At 49.3% G+C, this 20,652-nt stretch overlaps 7 protein-coding genes across 7 annotated transcripts; 1 reads left to right on the top strand and 6 right to left on the bottom strand.

The window, feature by feature from the left end:
• Positions 1-244: 244 nt before the first annotated feature.
• On the bottom strand, positions 245-2,538 carry FIBRA_00475 (uncharacterized protein; the record flags this gene model as incomplete). The annotated part of the gene is made up of 13 exons (XM_012322370.1): positions 245-413; positions 475-594; positions 647-733; positions 789-1,082; positions 1,138-1,147; positions 1,208-1,433; positions 1,490-1,632; positions 1,687-1,792; positions 1,846-1,911; positions 1,968-1,979; positions 2,037-2,056; positions 2,120-2,252; positions 2,305-2,538. 13 exons carry the CDS (start codon positions 2,536-2,538, stop codon positions 245-247), a joined length of 1,620 nt encoding a protein of 539 aa, XP_012177760.1.
• A 3,149-nt stretch (positions 2,539-5,687) lies between these two features.
• FIBRA_00476 (uncharacterized protein) lies at positions 5,688-7,419 on the bottom strand (the record flags this gene model as incomplete). The annotated part of the gene is made up of 6 exons (XM_012322371.1): positions 5,688-5,864; positions 5,984-6,217; positions 6,273-6,768; positions 6,822-6,883; positions 6,972-7,294; positions 7,353-7,419. 6 exons carry the CDS (start codon positions 7,417-7,419, stop codon positions 5,688-5,690), a joined length of 1,359 nt encoding a protein of 452 aa, XP_012177761.1.
• Positions 7,420-7,788: 369 nt separating this feature from the next.
• Positions 7,789-8,807, bottom strand: FIBRA_00477 (uncharacterized protein; the record flags this gene model as incomplete). Its single annotated transcript, XM_012322372.1, has 3 exons — positions 7,789-8,041; positions 8,095-8,261; positions 8,313-8,807. The coding sequence occupies 3 exons, from the start codon at positions 8,805-8,807 to the stop codon at positions 7,789-7,791; spliced, it is 915 nt and encodes a 304-aa protein (XP_012177762.1).
• A 1,002-nt stretch (positions 8,808-9,809) lies between these two features.
• FIBRA_00478 (uncharacterized protein) lies at positions 9,810-12,531 on the bottom strand (the record flags this gene model as incomplete). The annotated part of the gene is made up of 2 exons (XM_012322373.1): positions 9,810-12,305; positions 12,358-12,531. 2 exons carry the CDS (start codon positions 12,529-12,531, stop codon positions 9,810-9,812), a joined length of 2,670 nt encoding a protein of 889 aa, XP_012177763.1.
• Positions 12,532-13,116: 585 nt separating this feature from the next.
• Positions 13,117-13,784, top strand: FIBRA_00479 (uncharacterized protein; the record flags this gene model as incomplete). The annotated part of the gene is made up of 3 exons (XM_012322374.1): positions 13,117-13,297; positions 13,353-13,578; positions 13,634-13,784. 3 exons carry the CDS (start codon positions 13,117-13,119, stop codon positions 13,782-13,784), a joined length of 558 nt encoding a protein of 185 aa, XP_012177764.1.
• Positions 13,785-15,679: 1,895 nt separating this feature from the next.
• On the bottom strand, positions 15,680-16,701 carry FIBRA_00480 (uncharacterized protein; the record flags this gene model as incomplete). The annotated part of the gene is made up of 3 exons (XM_012322375.1): positions 15,680-15,932; positions 15,985-16,151; positions 16,207-16,701. 3 exons carry the CDS (start codon positions 16,699-16,701, stop codon positions 15,680-15,682), a joined length of 915 nt encoding a protein of 304 aa, XP_012177765.1.
• Positions 16,702-18,506: 1,805 nt separating this feature from the next.
• On the bottom strand, positions 18,507-20,141 carry FIBRA_00481 (uncharacterized protein; the record flags this gene model as incomplete). Its single annotated transcript, XM_012322376.1, has 7 exons — positions 18,507-18,630; positions 18,681-18,790; positions 18,844-18,979; positions 19,033-19,188; positions 19,245-19,446; positions 19,490-19,631; positions 19,695-20,141. The coding sequence occupies 7 exons, from the start codon at positions 20,139-20,141 to the stop codon at positions 18,507-18,509; spliced, it is 1,317 nt and encodes a 438-aa protein (XP_012177766.1).
• Positions 20,142-20,652: the final 511 nt, after the last annotated feature.

Raw genomic sequence — 20,652 nt, forward strand, 5'->3', positions numbered from 1 at the left:
TGCACATCTACTTGGAAGCGAATAGAACCAACCAAACAACCGCCTGACACAGCTTCTATGAATTGGGAACAAGTTGGAGTATTCGTCCTGTGATTGGAGAGAAACTTAGTTTGGCAGAAGACATGTTCCATAATCTCAGTATTCAGTACATGTCCTAACCAACTATACCGGTTCTACAGTCCCTGGCATTACACACAGATTCTACGATTCCAATACACCAGTTACGGCCCACAATCGCTATGATTCAGACGCGTTTGTACGGCGTGATCAGGAGGGGCATCTGGTTCCCCTTCTCCATCTCGCTTCGTACGAAGGGCCGCTGCACAACCGCCGATCGCTTGGTCATGTCCGCCGCGGGCACGGCCAACTTGAACTCAAAAGCACGCACCAGGGTGAACAGGAGCGCTTTCATCCTTCAATTCCACATTCATTCAGCACGTAAACTCAGCGAGAGGAGGGTGAGGATCCACGTACTCGACGATGGAGAACCGATAGCCAATGCATGAGCGTGGCCCGCCCAGGAAACTCAGCATGTTCGCCCATACTCCTGGAATGCTTTGCGCTGTCTCTGGAATGCGCTCCCATCTCTCTGGCCTGTCATATGGTGGTAAGGACGAAGAGATTTTAGAGGAGGCAGACATCCTACTTGAACTCAAAGGAATCGTCTCCCCAAAGTGCCTTTGACCTGTTCACAGCCAAAATTGGAATGAAGATCGGATCCCCTTTCCTGACCCTGTGGCGTATCATGAACCCTGCATCGTGCTGACTACGCGACATCCCATCCATACCTAATCTCGTGGTGCGTCTGCCCCTTCCTGTCGATATACGGAGTGTTCAGCGGGATCGCGTCGTCCTTTGTAGCAACTCGGATCGATGACGGCACTGGCGCGTGTACGCGCATAGTCTCGCGTATTACGGCATCCAAGTACGGCAACGCATTCAGCTCGTCCATAGTGGGGTTCTCAGTCGGTACGCTCAACAGCTCCTCACGCAGCTTCTGTTGCACCTCTGGCGCTTGAGTGAGGGCATACAGGCACCATGCAGTGGCATTGCTCGTCGTTTCGTGTCCTGCGATCAGGAAACTGTTAGGGGGTTACCATCATTAGTCCTGACCACCAAGTACTGCGATGTGCATACGTTGGAACCTCTAAAATGAACATCAATATCTGAATGTTCCGAGCAACGCCAGAAGTTGCAAAATACGTACGTGCTAAAACGTCCTGATCAGATAGTTGCTGACTTTCTGGCAGGTCCGTGGCCATGTTCGCTTTTATAAGTAGCGTAAGCAAGTCGCGATCGTGCATGCCGTCTTCACTCTTCTCGCCAGACTTGGTACTCCTCAGTACTTCCGCCTTCTTCTCTGCGATCAACTGCATACCAATCCGCTTCATCACATTCTGGGCGGCGGCTATCTGGCGCTCTCGATTGTCAGGCTTGTGAAAGAGACATTAGAACGCACACAGGAGTGGAAGTTGACGGAAAACCGTACAATCACACGGAGCGGTGGAAAGAACGCTTTCAGCATGGGTATCAAAGAGAAGCCTTCCAAAGATCGAAACATTGTGTCAAACGCGGAATTCAACTCGTTGGGCTTTCCTTCGGTGTTCAGCGAGTCAAAATGGTAATTGAAACCTACAGGGCCGAGCTTTAATAATGCGGCTTATATTGGTAGGAATTTTGTCATACCGGCTAGACCAATCACATCCAAAGTCATTTTGCTCAATCCCTTGAGTACATCGATTCGGTAAGGCAAGTCATGTTTTCCGAGCTCAGCACTCCAATAGTCACGAAGCTACAATCTGGGTTCAATACTATATCTGCTACACAGCACCAGTAGTGACGCACCAGGATAGCTTTGTCTACAAATATCTCAGTTAGTTCCCTAATCTGAGCAGGTCCAAAAGCGGGATTCTGTGCGCGTGAGCGTCATTGGCCAGTCTTCACTATTAAATGATTTAATGACTCACCATGATTCTCCTCTGATAAAAAGTATAAGGGCGTTAAGATAAACATAATGCGTTTGTAATATGCCTTACCTGCTGACGATGCTGTTCGCCTGTCACAGATCGATGCCGTTCCCGTGAATACGTAGATATAATCGTGCAAGAGCAGGACTGACCTTCAACGACTAAAATACCCTCGCCCAAAATCATGCCCAAGCTAATTCGGGCCAAATCCGGCTTGTGATATTCATTCGAGTGGCTTAGAACATAATTCAAAGCCCTCGTATCCATGGTAAACAGCCTGTCCCTCTAAGTGCGTATTAGCATGTGGATATCAAAAAACGCGAGAAATGCCACTTACGTTCAGCCATCCCTTGTACTTGATCGTATTTCCGTACTTCTCCACCCACGCCTCATGCAAGACCGAATTGTCGGCATTGAAAATCTCCTTCAGGTTCCCGTACAACCAGCTTGAGCCCTGGGGGCCCGGCAGGTCGCGCAGAGTAGACACAAATGGGTCTATCAGAATCCAAAAGAGCTTCCACAGTGCGAACCCCAGCAACACTAAGCCTAGAGCAAGATATACAATGGCCATTGCCCCAGTTCGAAGGGCTGTAAATTGGCAAGTGGACGGGTTTCGGCGACTCCTGAGTACCGAGGCCAGACTGTACTTATACTAGAGTTGTCACAGCATCCACCCCGCAGCTTAGCTGCTAAACGTTGACAGGTTTTCGCAGGCGTCTGGTATAGACAAGCCGAAAGCGAATATGCCGAGGTCGAACGCAGTACTGAGTACGTATGTGGGCGACGGTCTGATACATTGCCATGCTGCTGGCAGATGGATTACCCTCGACATGCGCCTCATGTGCCGAGCTGGAGAGTGGGAAGATAGAGTGGATGCCGTTCCGCAGACGTTTACAGCTCGTTGATACAGTAAGTACGGCAGGGTATCTGCTGATAACAGTACCATTTTGTCGAATTCGATCTCCGCATCAGAATTTAGAAAGACTGATAATCCTAAGATAAACCTCATTCACACTGTGGTCCATCACGTGGTCTTCTACTGTCACACTTACACTCTTTTTGGCGGACGAAAGCACTGAAATCCTCTTCTCCTCCGTCGTCAGAGCAGATATCAAAAATCTGTCTCGAACACCTTTTTCTTTGCCATTATACACACAAACTTTTTGAGCTAGATTTTTTATTTTCGAAGTCTGCGAGGAGAAGAAGAAACAAAACTGCATGAAGTGTGCTGATGTGATGACTAAGCAAGCAGTCAACACCACGCGCTGTTCTCTGCGGAGAGAAGACAATTTTTTTTAAATGTCCCATAAAAGGTGTAAAATATGCCGATCTCTGCTAAACGTGGGCGATTTATTTCGAAAGAAGGCTCCTAAAAATGTAGGAGCAGAAGAGAGGTTATATGTACCCTTCGCGGCATATTTTATATGCTCGCAGTGGTAACAGGCTAACAGCACATGACAATGATAGACACCACCCTCAGTGTTACCTCACGTGCCTGTCACGGATCGTCACAAGGACCACGGTATGAATGAGGCCTATCTTACTATCATTGCACCAGTTATACAATCGCAACAGTAATGCAATTACTGAACTTACAGCTGCCCCTCTCCCTCTAAATAAATCACATATGATACAAGATACGAGTGTTATCACTATCATGTGGTTTTCTAACGAATGAAAATGAGAGAGTGATTCGAATGCCTCCCAATAGTGTTTTGAGGACTACCAAGAGTGGGGGCCTCAGGTGGGTGATCGCCATGTCCGACTCTTGACATAACAACTCACCATGGTTATGTGAAGAACATATGCATTCTTAATCTAATTTCTCTGGGAACAATCTGCATAGTGAAAGCCTCTTGAATCCCATGTCGAACGGTGGCAACACAAATCCGCGACATTCAGCCACAATCGGCATCGCGAATTTTGACTCAGCTGATGGTACTATGAGTTGCACGCGCTTTATCACGGTTTTCGGTATTTGGCCTGTTTTTAAATCAGTACTCCATAAGAGCACATACTAATTACATGGGAAGGTGCATCTTTATCTCCTCTATCTTTCCAGCTACTCAGCAAAACATTACATGTCTTACATCCTGCGGATGTCTTCCGGTGAGACGAGTACGAAAAGTTCAAGTGTTTATATCTCGGGTCATAATATGTCACATCGGCGTCATTCGGCAGCCCTGCAAGCCAAACACGCACAAAGGCTGAGAAGTGACTCGATTAAGGCAGCGCCACCGCTGAACTACGTAGCCACCATGTGCCGAGAGATGCCGCGCGCGGCGTCCGAATTTTGTCACCATCCATCCTGACTATGTAACGCCAAATATTGTAGACAGCATAGATGATGTTTTTTCTCACAAATCTCTCTCGGAGAATATGGAGGAATACTTGATACAGCTTCAATAAAGTGCTGAGGACAGTATGCAATCAATTATTGGCTAGTTCTTGTGCGATGTGCCGATCGTGACTTAGAATTGGCTGAATGAGGTGCAACCGGCCGTTGTGCAAGAGTTCTCTCTGTCTCCATTGCGAATTTCACGATTCTGAATAGACAGACCTTTTCCAATGTTCCATACGGAAGTTTTGTGATTTATTGAGATTTTATGAGCGAAGGAGCAGGAGCCCAGACGGAATTTATCAACACTGGGTCGAATATACAGCGCGTGCAACTCATAGTAGTGGTGGCGTACTTCGACAAAGAAAACGGCATGCGCGGCATCGTGACGGTTGACGTGACACGCTTTAGAGAAAAGTTGCACAATTGTTGCGATTTTATTTTGCTCTCGGTATTGCTTAATTCTTGACATACCGAGTCTACAAAATTCAACTATATACTTTCAAACATTGTGCATCGACTGGTGAAAGCCCCGTGGCATTCCGCTAAGATTTGCGCCATAAAGAGCCCATATACTGAAAAAAGTTGCAGTGTATGTACACAGCATGCGCAAATGAATGGTAGCGCCAGTCACTCTACCGGGTAACCATTTACGTTGAAACACACTGTTCTTCAAGTAACTTACATACATAGCAGCTATCTTACATCGAAACTAGCATTCTAGTGAAAGCTACTACATCATTCTCACCTCATCTACACGACCTTCGAATTTTCAGGCTACTGGATGCCAATCCATACGATCGTTGCACCAGTTCTGCGTTACAGCAATCGTACTGCTCCTAGAAAAAACAATAGAGCATGGTGGCCCCTCAGCTGATGGTGGCTTGATGCTGTAGGTGGTGGGTCGCTCAGCCTTATCGGGTCGCGCTCATCGAGGCCCATAGCAGCGGCGAAAATAATGACGAAATTCTGTACAGTTCATTTCTGCTCATTGATACCAGTAGCACGGGCAATTTCATTGTTTGGCATATGACTTAACAGTGTTCAAATAATCAGCTCCTTCTGAGAGGGATGAATATACCGTCTGAGTCCAGTCATATCGCCAAGAACGCAGCCGTCGACTCGAGGAGGAAGACAACAGGGCAACACCCAGGCCGCAGGCGGCACTAGAACCGTCGTGGTGCTAGCGCCAGCTGGTGCCACCAAATTACTGAAGTTCGAAACGCTTCATTCATGTTCATATAAAACACGTATTCGGAGCTTGTCCAACGTTTTCAGTTTTAGACATAGAGAAGAACGCTACAGAACATTCTGGATACATCTGGGTACCGCGCCAAAGCATGGACTCAACTCAAGCGCATCTTCACAAGCGGTATTTGAATTCAGGCTCTTCCTCTTCCCTTTGCTTTCGATTTGGCTCGCATCGTGGGCTTCTCATTCATTTCTTCAGCTGTCGTTGCTTTGTGTAGTGCACTGTCCAGGAGACCTTCATTATGCAAGCATGTGATAAATTGCACAATGAAAGGCTCATAATCGAATGTGCGTTTGATTTCTTCCGTCTACAGAGTGCCTGTCAGCGAAGGCTCCACGAGATCGAGGTGAGATTGCGAGGTGAAATGGCGAGAGGGAAAGTGTTACATCTTATCCCACACAGGAGACGATTCAAACTTGAGCTCACATGTGCGTTCGCCGACTTCGCGATCTCCTCCTCAACAGCAAGTTTAGCGGAAAGCGCCGCACGAATACAAGCCTCCCATGCTTCTGGCAGCTTGCGAGCTGGCATGTCCAGTATGGATATTTCTTTTTCCATCTTTCTGGACCCAAAGTCCTGGCCGAAGATTTTACCCTCTGGCGACGGTCGAACGGAAGTCACAAAGGTCTCAGAAGCGCTGGCGAGTAGCGTCTGGTCTACCTACACTGTTTGTTCGGTACATCGCGATGAGGGAACGGGTCTCCGCATGGCGTACCTTCTCCGTCCAACCTTCTTCGTAGACTTCTGCAAGTCGTCTCTCAAGCGCATTGCGTTCTCGCTTCAGCATCTCCAATTCATCGCTGACTACCTGATAGCGATCGTTCACAATGGCCAGCAAATTGAATTGGATGTGGCCGGCGCTATTACCATCCTCTTCGAGTGATCTCTGCATCCGCATTCGTAGAGCTGGACGCACAACGTCTATCCAACCCGCTCTGCCATCAGAGGCATCATCGGGAGGGGCGAGTTCGCCCACTTCGAGAGCAGATCGGCGCAACCCGTCCAGCTCCCAGACCTTATTGTGTGCTGGCACATACCCAATAAAGTGGTACATATCCTGCTGATTCTCGGTGCTCTCTGCTGCCTTTTTTTTGTGCGTCGCAGAAGAGGTAGCTGTTCGTTGCTTCTTTGCCGGTGGAGCATTTTTCGTTTTGTTGGATTCTAACGTTGCTGCAGCGATAGATTGAATAGAGCCTCGTATGTCAGCGGGTCTCCGTAGACCAGCTGGTTAGCATTTCCCTGATACTGCGTCGCGATAACATACCGTGCTAAAGAGTTGTGTGCTTTTCGTATAAAATGGGATCCAGATATGGCTAGGCCCTTCATCTGCGCAAAGTGTTACTTAAGATGCTCATTTCGCAACCTAGGCCATCGAGTTGCCATCGAGGACCAGAGATTCCACAAAGGGACGTACCACGGATGACATGTGTTCTGTTTCAACACGAAAGTCCTGCAGCTCATCACCTAGCTCTATGCCCGGACAATTCAAAAGGACATTAAGGATGGCTTGCGTTGCACACGCATCATTACTGAGCTGGTTCGCGAACCACACACGCTCCGCATCAGGGTCGTCAATGTTGTCGTAGCGTTTCGTGCCGTTCTTTTCGTCCGTGCATAAGTAGCAAAAGATCAGACCATGAGGGCTCAGATGGTCTACAGCCCAAGGCTCGATGTCGTATATTTCTGTTACTTCAAGACCACGAATACCAAGTTTGCGAATTAGAGTCGTGAAGACGCCTATTCAAGTTGGCGATCGCGAGTTTAAGAGTAACCTATGAATTGATTCAGCACTAACCTGGATCAGATTCAAGGACCGTAAAGGGGCCGCCAACAAGGTGGTGAAATTCTTTTTCGTCTAACATTGATGGCACGTCCAAAAAATAGGTCGAAGCTTCGGCTGCCTCGCGAGCATGTAGTAGAAACCAGCCACTGCATTGGCGCTTGTTCTCAGACTGGTGCCACTGGCATGGCATATTAGTTACCAACGAAAAAAACCTGAGCTCAATTTGAACTATCACGACAAACTTGCTGCAAACTTACAGGGCCGGGTTTGTCTTCTTGAATCAACTAAATGGGAAACATCCACAATATTGAGCCCCTGTTGGTCGTCGTTGGCGCATCGTGCTTGAGCGATGCGTACCCAAATTTATCTTACCTAGTTTGTGCACACACTCTACTATGTAGACCCGTTGGCTTCAACTTAGATGATAATGCTACATTACGGAAACCTTCTACTGCGACAAAAATGCCCCCACTATTTCCATGCACTTCTCTCTTTCCTCCCATTGTGCCACATGTGCGCTCTTCGCGAACGTGAACCACTTCACCTTTGGTATCTCCCTGAACGCAGGTTCCAACACCATGTCCTGTGCCTCATCGTAAGCACCGTTTAAGAGTAGAGTTGGTATCTTGATCTTGTGCAGCTCTGAGACGAGTTCGAAGGTCTTGAAATTCCCGGTGAGGGTGAACTCCGAGGGACCTTGCCTATTCAGAGGTGCATTTCAGCGCGCATTTTGTATATCAAGGGAAACACGCACATGGTGAAGTATGCCGCAGGCTCCTCCTCAAGTAGTTTAAATGCTAGTACAAGCTCTTCCGGCCACGTTTCCATCCTGCATACGAACCTCTGCATGAACTCTCCAGTGGCCTTCTTATATTCCGGTGTGTCGTAGGTCCCGTTTTCTTCATTTATCGTGAGGGCGTCCTGAGAATTCAATCGTGAGTGTCGGCCCTAATATATTCATATTAGACTGACTTGAGCTTCTTGCGGCAATGTCTTCACCAGCATCCTGGTCGCTTTATCCCAAAGACTCATCGACGCGGCACCAGACATCAGAACCATGCGTCTGAGCCCCTTAATCTGCTTGATTGCCATCGCCATAGCCAGCATCGCACCCCATGAATGCCCCAAAATGTCGTACTCCTCTATACCCAAATGGCTGATCAAGTTGCGAAACTCGTCCTCAAATAGACCGACGGTCCAGAACTCGGTAGCACCCATCTTCTCCGGAAGTCGTGTTGACCCACCGCAACCGATCTGATCGTAGAAAACGACAGGGATACCATATCCTGATACGAGGTCGACGAAGGGCGTCATATAGTGGTGGGGTGCCCCCGGCCCGCCATGTAGAGTGATTACGGGAGTGACACCAGATTTAAGGTCGCCATAAATCTTGTAATATGTCTGGCAGGGTTTTCCTGCGGCAGGAACGGAGAATGGGATGTAGCCTTCGCTCGTAGGGGCAGACATGGCTGATATGGTGTACAAGCAGCAGCCATGTGGAAGTATTTATACCATGGCGTTCCTAGCCGCAGTGCATTCTCTCCGAGCTCGCGTCCCATATGAGGGGAGCGGGACGCTGAGAAGTATCACTGTCAGGAACTCCAACTGTTGCACTGTTAGAGGCACTAAAATGGCCATGAAACTGATAGCGGAAGATTTAAGGCCGCGACGATAGCCTTCGGGGCCAGAGGCTCAGACATCGATGTCTGGATCTGCACCAACTTGTTGAGTCAGGCTTGAGACTATATTGTCATTGCTATGCACTGATTAGATTAACATGATCGATAGAATTTTGGGTTTCCTATTGATATGATATTGTCTGTGTAGCTATATCATGTAGCACAATTTCAGACATAGATGAAAGAACAAAAACTTCTAAGTAAGACACTCACTGAGAAACAGGCCGAGAGATAGGCCTCGCCGTTGAATGTATGACTTTCTCGCGCAATTTCGCCGCTATTCTACTATTGTCTCCTGTAGAAAGAGGTTGCCATACCCGCTATTCATACTACCACTCGACAGAGAATCAAGCGTGTCAATTAGCCTCCAGTACAACTTGATGATATACCTGTTTCGGTCATCCACCACGAAAGAAAAAGATAGATCATATGGCGACAGTCATCCATATGATTAACAACGCGTGCACTAAAATTTGCCCATCTAAACATACACTGGCATCAGTAAATAACCGACACAGCGGCTAGTATATATCTACTCAGTAGAGGTATGATGTTAAAAAGCCTCCAAAAAGCGGTCCAAAAACACGACAGTGAAGGTATACTGCAACGTAATACCAAAAGCCCAACGATACATCAAGACAAGGATGGCTCAAGAAACGCGGTAGGCGAAAAGGAGCGACAACGATATAAACAATATAGGCAACTTTACCTGCGCAGCCGCAAGGGAACAGGGCAGGGACCGGCCTGTCCAGGCTGTCCATCGGAAGACCCCAAAAATAGAGAACATAGCTCAGCCAGAAAGATTCTTTGGCGACTTTGCGACTTGGAGGGGAGGCACAGGCGGGATCTTGTATTCCCCATATACTGCTTCCACTTGGCGGACAAAACGTGCGCGCGCATTCGCACTCTTATCCTCGTCGAAGAAGCTCCTGCGCGAATCCGGATGGCTCCACACGCTCGATGCATCACCGCCATCACAGCTGTACATGGTCGGCGGTCGCGAATCCTCATAGTGCGACCTATCATCGTCCTCTAGGTCCGCGTCTGCGCTCTGATACTCCATTCGACTACAATCAGCACCCTCGCCGTATTGAAATGACGCGTCCTCCAAACTCGGTTGTGTCGACTGGTCAACGTCATCGTCATCGTCATCCCCCATATCTAATACGGACCTCTCTTCACCTGGCAATTCGTCCTCAAACGAGACTTTTCGTCGCACCGACAAGCTACTGACCATGTCATAATGAGGGCGGTCTAGTGCAGAGGCAGAACGCGGCTGCCACTGTGAGTCGAGTCGATCGGGGTCATACCAACCGCTGCGAGAACCGTACCCATCGCTAGATGAGGGCTTGGAAGCAGGATAATTTCCTGTTCTGTTCAATTTCGGGCTGGTGGTAGTATTCGGGCTGGATATGACTAGATTTGAAAGTTTGCGAATGAGACCAGGAGATTGTTCTTTGGGGACGACGGGCGATATGGGAAAGGGCGACACTCGATCTCGTTGTAACTTCGCAGTCGATTCAGCTGCCGTGGGCATAGTAGACTCACTAGCGCTGACAGTGGGAGCATTTGCTGTGAGGTCCGACTCTGACGAAGATCGTGCAGGGCGTGTCGCGGCAAGAATAGGCGGAGGTGGAGGGAGTCCGCGTGTGGGCGGAGGACCTGCAGGGGAGGCGGGTATCCGAGAGATGAAAGGCACAGGACGTATATTCACACCATCAGCAGAATCTGGACGCAAGGACCTTGGAGAGATGTTCACAGACAGGCTAGGACGAGAGCTACTTGCAGATACGGGGACCTCAGGCAAAGGACCTTGAGGAGGAGGCGTGGGAGGAGGGATGCTATAGTATGCTAGGACATGGGGACGAAGAGTAGTCGGACTAGGTGGTGCCGATGATGATGGTCTCGATATTCCCTGCGGGAGTCCAAGAAGGTCTGACTCAGGTCGCGCAGGACTTCGAGGCGGAACAGAGAGAGTAGCAGAGCCGAAACCTTGCTCGGACCCGGGCTGCGGGGTCACCAGAACATAGCCGCTGTCTGGTGTGTGCGGGTATTGTTGAGCGACGTACGAGCGAATAGACGATGACGAGTTCAGGACAAGCGGCGCAGGAACGTGCTTTGGTGCGAGCATTGTCGTGTTCGGCGAGGAAATATTTGGACGCGCATCTCTGGACTTCGTAAGCGACCTTTTCGGCGCTTCTGACGCCTGTGTAGAAGACGATGGGACGTCGTTCGATGACTGTGCGTAAGGATGTATCGCTGTATTTGTCGAGCTTTCCTTGAGTGGACTAGGCGAATTGGGAGCAGGCGCCAGGTTGCGAAAGGTAGCCAAAGCGTCGATGCTCGGGCGGTGAACAGAGTGTACATCGCGGAACGCTTTCGTGAGCCCCTCGCGTGAGACAATTGAGCCCGCACGCTCGTCTCGCTCAGTAGAGGTCATTGAAATCATGCTCTCCCGTTCAATGTTAGAAGGATGAATGGAAAGAGGCGTCTCAGAACGTATGGAGGAGCTGATAGTGGTCGGTGTGGAGCTCCGCAGGAATTTCTCTGCGATGGGGAGTGTCAACGGAAGGGCAGGCATGGGTGGAATAGGCGAGCCCTGTGAGTCTTCCCCATCTCGTTTCTTCCTACCCCGAGCGTTCAGCCGGAAAAATCCTTTCTTCTTAGTCGAAGACTCCGACAAGTACCCACCGTCAGAGTCATCCGCCATCGAAGACATAACCGAGCCTTTGCGCGACCGCTGTTGCTTTGATCGTCCACCGCCATCCGTTTCGTAGTCCGTTGTCGGGGACTCGGCATCTTTATCTCTTGCCTTCTTTTCCTGTCTGCTCTTCTTCCGCGCCTTTCGCGCCGACTCAGAAAAATAGCCCCCGTCACTCTCGTACTCGGTCATATTTCCGTCGCCCTTCTCTTTCTTGGCCCTTTTTTTCTTCTCCTTCTCCTTTTCTCCCTTGGCTCTACCTCCATCGCTGAGATACCCACCATCACTCTCGTTTCCATTTCCTGGTAGGCGCAGCTTACGTAGTTTGTTGGCCTTGGGAGGACTCGGAGGAATCGGCGTCACGGTACGGGGTTCGGGGGATCTACTAAGGTCAAACATGATCCGTTGCTGTACCTCCGTCGAGGTTGTGGGGAACGGTCCCGTTGTGTTTACATGCTGAGCCGACGAACCAGGGACTATCAGTATCCCAGCACCAGGCGAGGGTCGCCCTGCGGGCGCGCTAAATTGAAAAGAGTCATCAGACGTCGCTGTTGAGGCGTACGTCAAACTCGGAGATACAGCGCTCTTCATGGTGTTCAGCAAAAACGTCTAAGGCAAGGTGGAGCACGACACTCACCTCTCCTTCCTCGTCGGCTTCTTCTACAGGGCTGAACATCCATTTTGTGACCGTACAATTGCTGCCTACACCAAGCTGCAGCGCACTCTCCAAGATAGAGGCTCGTAAGAGCGAATCGCGACTCTCTGCGGGGCGCTCCCGCGCAGGGCGGGGAATGGGTCCAGTGAAAGACATGTTTTCCTGCCAGAACAGTCAAAAAGGCTGTCGAGATTCAGTAGTGAGACTTCAAGCTTCAAGAGCCAGGTTCTCGAGTGGAGCTTTGGAATAGGCAACGTGATGCATCCAGTGCCAGTGGGGGAGTCTAGCAGTAGCGAAGGCACCAGCTCGGCTGCTTTTAGTCCTCAGAAACGAAGGAACGTGTGCATTTGAAAGATGGAATAAAAGTGCGAATAGAGAGGTCGCGAGGATGACTAGTTACTAGAGAAGCGACTGCAACTGGGTCGCGACCCTGCGGCACTCTGGCTATGCTAATTAGTTGAAATTCGAATGAACAGCGTTGAAGCAACACAGAACAGTACTGGCCCGTTTGAGAAAATACTAAGGTGTCGTCCCAATTTAAATAATATAGCTAGCCGTTATCTTTCAATATTAGTTTGTCAATGTAAGCAGTTTAGCACTGTGAGCTGAACGAGATTGCCGCTCGTTCAATCCAAGGCTGCAAGTTCATCCAATACAAGACTCACGGTCATCCAACAGCTGCCCTCACGTCTACGACAATAGAGCCACTCCATTCCTGAGAGTTATTGCATAACAGAGCCCATGAACCTGTCGCTATACACCATTACCGGCTTTCTAATCATGGACACGGATGGCCACCGGGTCCTCGCCAAGTACTACCACCCCAAGAGCCATCCTCAGGCCGAGTCCCCGAAGCTACGCTACGTGAAGGAGCAGCGGGCATTTGAGAAGGGGCTTTACCACAAGACGAAGAAAGCGGGAGGTGCGTCTTGCTCATGCATCTGCCGTACTGTGTCGTTCACCAGCTCTCGTTTCAGGGGATATCATTCTCTACGATTCTCATCTAGCAGTCTACAAACACTCGTTAGACTTGATTTTTTATCTCATTGCCGACCCGGTCGAAAACGAGCTCATGGTGCATTCCGCGCTGACGGCCCTCTATGACGCCGTACATCTCCTCCTCCGAAACCAGGTAGAGAAGAGGGGAGTGTTGGAGAATCTCGATTTGGTATTGTTGTGCTTGGATGAGACGATTGACGATGGGTGAGCGCAGCACAGTATGAGATCTACATATTCATCTGATCCGCGCGTGCGACAGTGTCATAGTGGAAACGGATCCCGCCGCAATTGCATCGCGGGTGAGTAGACCGAGGGCCGATACGACGGAGATAGTCATCAACGAGCAGACAATCATGAACGCATACATGACGGTCAAAGAGAAGATGCAACAGCGGATAGGACAGCTGTGATGCATATTTCGGTCACATTTAATTTATTCGTTCGCTCATTTTTTCTTGCAAACGGAGAAATTCTTCGGCTTTGGATAGGACCATCGCAAATACTTTTGAATACACAAGAAGTACGTTTCCCTAGCTTCTGCTGTGCGCAGATAAATTGAGCTATGTCCGCAACAAAGTGTACGGGGTCAACAAGCGAACTGAACGTTATACTTATTGAGTAGCATGATACCTATGCAGTGCTCACCCAGTAGGAATCCGCGCGAGTGTAGGATTCAGTTCCTTGTATTGCGGACGTACAGCCTATTACTCAGCTTCAAGTAGTTCCACACAGTTTTGGCAACCGCAAGGAGGGTGAAAAGATAAGAGTTTCGCCGCCAAGCCCAAGGCATGGTTTACCGGCTCACCAGTCGGCGACACATACCAAACGACTGGACAGCCAATCTTTGACCGCACGGGTCAAAGATCTGGCGTATGAAGCAAACAGACAAGTCAGAGATCATTTCGCATATTAGGGAGTGCCGCAGGACCACTAACGAAGGTCCGCCGCATGGAGAACAGGTACCGCCATGCGCACGCTAGATGGATAGTTCGTACAGTTGGACGACGTCGGAAATGCAGTCCAGTAGCACATGAGGTTCGTCGTCTGACACTCAGAGTACGACAGATACGATAAGCGTACCCTTCTCGCGGACCTGAGGGGTCACTAGCACCTAAGGTCACCGAATTTCGACTGCGACGAGAGGATTGCCACCGCAGCGTCAGTGCGATTCGATCAGCACTACTGGCTACAACCACAAGATGATGAAAACGTATTCCTATTATGCAAGCTAGTAGGGATGGTCCGCAAACTCCACCCGCTCGTGCAAGAGAGGATCCGTCTAGTATTGTCTTCGCCTGTGGCGAGGTGTCTTTGAAAGTGACAAAGATGCTGTTGAAGACGATACTTGAGGTCATCCAGGTGTGTTTTCACGAGAGATAAACACACTGTGATAGCTAATTTTTCATGCAAGAAGCGATCGAAAGGAACGAGGCCGCAAGGGGCTGCAAGGACATTTGATTCCCCAGAATTTTTAAGCACGTGCACATTGTCAAATTGTATGCAAGTGGGAGAAATGGCTTAAAATCCTTGACATAACTTCCACCTGGTCCTATAGCGCTTTTCATAACTTTACGGAATTGCGCAAAACGTTGCGTGCCGCTCAGCGCCCATCTTCAAGCTTCAAGCTTCATGCCTTCGCACACCATCTCCAACGATCTCAAAGCTTGAATCCCTACACCACGGCACAACTATGGCTTTTCAGTACAGGACATAATTGGATTACTTGATATCTAAAAAACCAGTCTACGACAGCCTCTGCAACTTCTGGAAGTACAATGTACTATACAATCTGCTGGCTCGTCATGGTAGCTGTTCCCGCATCTCTCATGAATTATATTCGCGCCATTCTTACATGCAAACAGACACTCTACCTCGAGGAACCATGCAGCTGTATATCCTTGAGGCTCATGTGACCTATGTTTCCAAACTCACCACTAGCGCGCACATATTATAGCAACCGGTGTTGGGACAGGACTACTTAGACCATAGACGCACACATATCAAGAGTGATTGAGATTGTGTATAGCAAGGTGAGACGTTCGAAACTGCACAAGAGGCTCATGCAGACGCAAGCCATTTAGGCATATTTGATCATTATCGATAATTATCAGTGAATTGTCCATCTCATCGTCCGACCTCACCCGGCTCGCACCTTAGGACTGGCCTTCCGGGATGCGCTTGGGTTGCGCGTGATTCCACGTAGTTATGAAAAGCGCTGTAAGGGGATCCAGGTGCGTTTCAGGTCCGATCATCAGGCAGGTGCATCAGCAATTCCATGTCGCTTTTGTGATTAGCAGAATGAAATTCACTGGGTTAAAAATTCTGCGACCGTCTTCATATACTTTTCTCGCTCTTCGACAAAAGCCAGGTGCCCACTGTGCGCAAACGTACGCCACTTCACGTTCGGAATCTCTCTGAATGCAGGCGCTATCGTCATGTCGCGCACGGTGTCATATCTCCCATTGGTGAGCAGCGTAGGCACGTTGATCTTGTGTAAGTCCGCAATGATATTCCATGTCTTGAGGGAGCCGGTGATGGTAAACTCTGAGGGACCTTGCCTGTACTCGTACGCGATGAGACATGTATTTATTGAAAGGAAAGTATACGCACATGGTAATATATGCAGAAGATTCTTCTTCAAGCGACTGCAAAACTGCCAAGGATTCTTCTGGCCATGGTTCCATTCTACAAATGAAACGCTTGGCGAACTCCAAGTTTGCCCGCTCGTACTCCGGAGAATCGAACGTCCCTGCGGCCTCGTTCCTTTCGACCGCTTCCTACGTAAAAACCCAGTCTCGATGGGCATGGATCGTATACGTCTTGAAAACTCACCTGGATATCCTCGGGCATCGTCTTCAATAACATCCTCGTGGCTTGCATATAAAGATCGAAGGACACAGGTGCAGACGACGAGACCAGGCGCCTCAACCCCTCCGGCCGCCTAATGGCAATTTCCATGCCCAACAATCCGCCCCACGACTCACCCACTATGTTGTACTCCGTGATCTCCAGGTGGTGAATTAAGTTAAAGAACTCGTCCAAAAACAGCTGGACGGTCCAAAACCCAACGTCATGCTTTATCGTTAGGCGGGTCGACTTGCCGCAGCCTACTGGATCATAGAAGACGATGGGAATGCCATAGATGGAGAAGAGGTCAGAATGTGGGAGACAGTAATTGTGCTTGACACCGGGTCCGCCGTTAATACAGACGACGGGCGTAACACCACTTTTCAGATCGCCGAAAACCTTGTAGTATGTTTGGCAGGGTTTCCCCGCTGAAGGAGTGGAATAAGGAGCAAAGCCTTCCCTAGTCGGAGCAACAGACATGACGATAGTGCAGCGAATGAAGGGCGCTGCATGTGATATATATGTCCGGACGCTGTGTATCTAGCCTTATCCCGCCGCTGTGTTTTCGATCACCCCTGATTCGTGATTGATTCCCGACTCTTAGATCTCAAGGTCACCTTGCTCAGCTTTCAAGGTTTGCGTGTCCCGCAACATTTCTAAACGTAGTTTCTACGTACCAGATCGATTCTACTGCGAACCCTGTAACGTGAGCCCGCAATGTTTTGAACAGTCGAGACTGACCGCCGATGCAGTCTTCTCCCAATTACACCGAGCTGAAAATATTGATGGATGGGAGATAAAATATCGATTTCTTAGAAGTGGATACTCACCTATGCGCACAGATCCATGCCAGCAGTGAAACATGATCCCGCCGAACACTTCCGTATCACCAACTTGAAAGCGTCACAGCTTGGGTATTGGCCGCATACTATGTCGCTGTGTGAGTATATACTGATAGTACTAGTAGTCCAACAGGCTGATATAGTCCTTGACATATAGTGTATTCCTGAAATGCTGTTCAGCATTTTTTTAAAATGAGTGTAAGCCTGCTATGCGGACGACCCATTTCCGCACGTACATGTAGTACGGATACATAAGACGAACATCCGCCGCCTTGAACGACATTCCCGGTAAAGCTTCAGTTATTCTTGCCAACGCGCCACTTCGGGTCCTCACGCCGTCGTCCCGCCCTCAACCTGCCGCCGTCTCGCTGCGTAGCGAGATGGCGGCGTTGTCTTGGTATATCCGCCTTGTGGGCCCCTCGCCCCACCTCTAATGACCTGTCCACCGCCCCTCTCGTTCGCAATGAGACGGTTCCACTGTGACCCTCGCCCTCTATCTCCCGCCGTCTCGTTGATGGGCGAGACGACGCTGCTCCCAGTGCAATATTTACGGAGGTCGATATAACGAGAATGATCGCGTTGTGCATGAAAGAATACTGCAAACGCCGCTGCAAGAACACTCAAAGTGACTTGAATTTGACGGTCACCAACACTGCCGCGCACTCAAGCGAGCTACGAACATATGTAACGTTGTCGAGCCGGATGTCCTCCGCATCAGGAGGCGTTATGACTTGTATCAGCCGGCACAACTTGAAAACACATGCTATCCCAACAAGCGATACCATTCACAGGGTTTGGAGTACCACGGTCTTATACTTCAGCCCGGGACAAAGCACAGCTAGGACATGCGGGGCCTTCGCCTGAGAAGGGAATCATGTTGGGCACTATATAAACTAGTACTAGTAATGCCACTCTGGAGGGGTTGATCGGAATGGGTGCATGAACTGCCATCCATATTGCCCTTATATACCATTCAGTCCGGGCAATGATACGGTTCATGCATCTATGTCGCATACATTCTGTCCGTAATCCTTTTAAGTACATCAGCATCGTCAAAAAAACTGCTACATTGTTTTGATGGTGAGAATAAGAAAAATCCGCACGATAAACCAGCGTCTGCAAGAACCTCTATGACATGCGGGAATACGATATTCCAAATAGGTGCGACTCGTACATAGGCGATAACTCACTAGAGCTTGGTTGAACTATCGGTGTCATCTGTATCTATGTCTACTACTGCCTGATACCAATATAATGTACAGGTGCATCGGTACGTGACGAACTTGAATCTTTATACCCAATAAGTCGGTTCTGCAGAGAAGATATTCGCTCACGCTGTATTATAACCTCGCCTGTCCGCTATCACCATATTTGCGCTGGAGGAAACTATGGATCTCCCGCGCTGAGAGGCATAGTCAGTCAACACTGCGTCGTGTTTTGTCATTAAGAACACTTGCCCAGCTCCGCTGGCTTCTCTTGCGCGATCAGATGTCCTGCGGAGGGAATGATCGTGTTTGATGAATTCTCCGGCCTCCTCCACACCATCTGCTCGTGGATTCTGGACTCCCTGGAATAACATGCGTCAGAATAAGTCTCGTATAGAGGGAGCTGCCTTACCCTTGCGAGTTTTCAGGGATAATCCATCGGATTTCGACGTGTGGGTCGAGGGTGTCAATCAAGTCCCATGTTTCGAACGTCGTCATTGTCTCAGAGAAAACAAGTGCTTCCTGCGAAAAGCACTTTCAGAATCAAGAACAGAACGCTAAGTCTATGCTCTTACATGTACGCCCGGCATCTTGAGCTGCACGCCACCGCTGCCATCGTCACATAGGCCGCACTCAAGATACAGGTTCAACACCGCAGAATCCCATGCAGAGAAAAATGGGGATGCGATAAATTTTTCACGGGCATCTTCCCTGTCATAAGATACATGACATTGTCACCTTCTGCTGTGAGCAATCAGACGTACCGAGAAAGCCAGTGGCTCTGTCGTTGCACAGCCCCGCTAATGAGTTTCATCGTGTGCGCCGGTATTAGAGGACCCTGTTGTGGATGCGGACGGATGATGGGGTCTACGAGGACGAGCGAAGCAAACAGCTTAGGGATTGCGACCGCAGCGCGTGCTCTAAACAGTAGTAAATAGGTCAAATTTGACCCACGTCAATCTCAAGACGAACTTACATTGTGCAGCCTCCAAGGGAATGACCGATGCCAACCAGCGGCCGGTCTCGAAGTCCATATAATTCACGATGGCGACATGTAGCCTCGGATTGGCGAGGCAAATGCGTAGGAAGTTCACGCGCGGAAGAATGCGGGGGTAAATAGTAATACAGAAATTGAATGACGTCGCGAGCATTATCCTGCCAGTCGTCTGTTCCAAAGCCTGTTTAAGAAGCTTGAGATTGGAGGACTGACAACAATCTCACACATGCCACCAAGATTGTCCCCGTTTACAAGACAAGCGTCACCATGATTGACGGCCTCCCAGATCCATATCTCGTCTATGGTGTAGCTTGCGCCAGTCTTCTGTCGTGCGGCAATCAGATTGCTAAGTGTTGGCTCCCATATCTATACCGAGGAAATGGGACCGAGTCAATACGACAGACACGATCGACAGCCAGTATGATATACCTCCTTTGGGAACCCATTGGCGTGCGCGAAAAATAGAGTCACACCGTTGCTCAGCTGCCCCTCCTGTAAATCACTCCTCAAGTACCGGTTCACACACGCCCAAAGTTGATTCCGGCTACCAGGACCCTTCAAACGGCCTGCCCACTGCTCATACCTCATCTCCTTGATGAACTCGGATGTCTTTGACACTGACGCTTTCCACTGCTCTTTATCCGCAGACCAGGCAGGCAGGTCGGGCAATGGTGCATCGGGTGTTGTGCGCGGAACGGCTGCAGGGATAAGATGCGTTGTGAGGGTATAGGAAGTATCCAAGAAATGACGCTGTAGTGATGGTAGAGGGGGAAGCACAGCCGTGCATGGAAGTTCTAGCGGGATTAAAGATCTAAGAGGCTGTGGACAACAGCGTCCAGGCAAGGCCTGCGGGCGAGGATATGAAAGCGATGCCATAAAGTCTGAGGCTCGCTTGTGTCTCAAATTGTGTTTCCTGCCATTGGTTTTCAAAGACAAAAAACGAGAATATAGCCAGAATTCTTACCACTGGTAGAAAAACCAAAGGCAAGCTGCAGCAGGGTCAGTGGATTAGACTACACCAGTTTCTCAGCTCGTGCCGGAATAAGCGTCTCTCCATTACCCGGTAATGTAAGGTACACGTGATATTGATTTTGCGCCATCAAGGTGAGTAAAAACAGGAGGCCCAGATTCCGTGGGATTGAAAGTACAGATCGATGTGGTATGTTATGTGCTTACATGGCTTTAGAGTTGGGCGGTCCAGCAGACGGAATAGCCAGGAATGGAAAATACCGTCAACTGATGAAGCGTCCAAATGAAGTCATCCTAACAAATACGTTATGTATTTACATAAAAACCAGGTTCTTCGTGGGAGCTGATAAATCTTCTTACAAAATAACTTACGTTCGCCAATTTCCCACCAGCCATGTTTGTCAACGACTCTCTTCGC

Source organism: Fibroporia radiculosa (assembly GCF_000313525.1).
Source record: "Fibroporia radiculosa TFFH 294 genomic supercontigs, scaffold212, whole genome shotgun sequence".
In the NCBI taxonomy this organism is placed as follows: domain Eukaryota; kingdom Fungi; phylum Basidiomycota; class Agaricomycetes; order Polyporales; family Fibroporiaceae; genus Fibroporia; species Fibroporia radiculosa.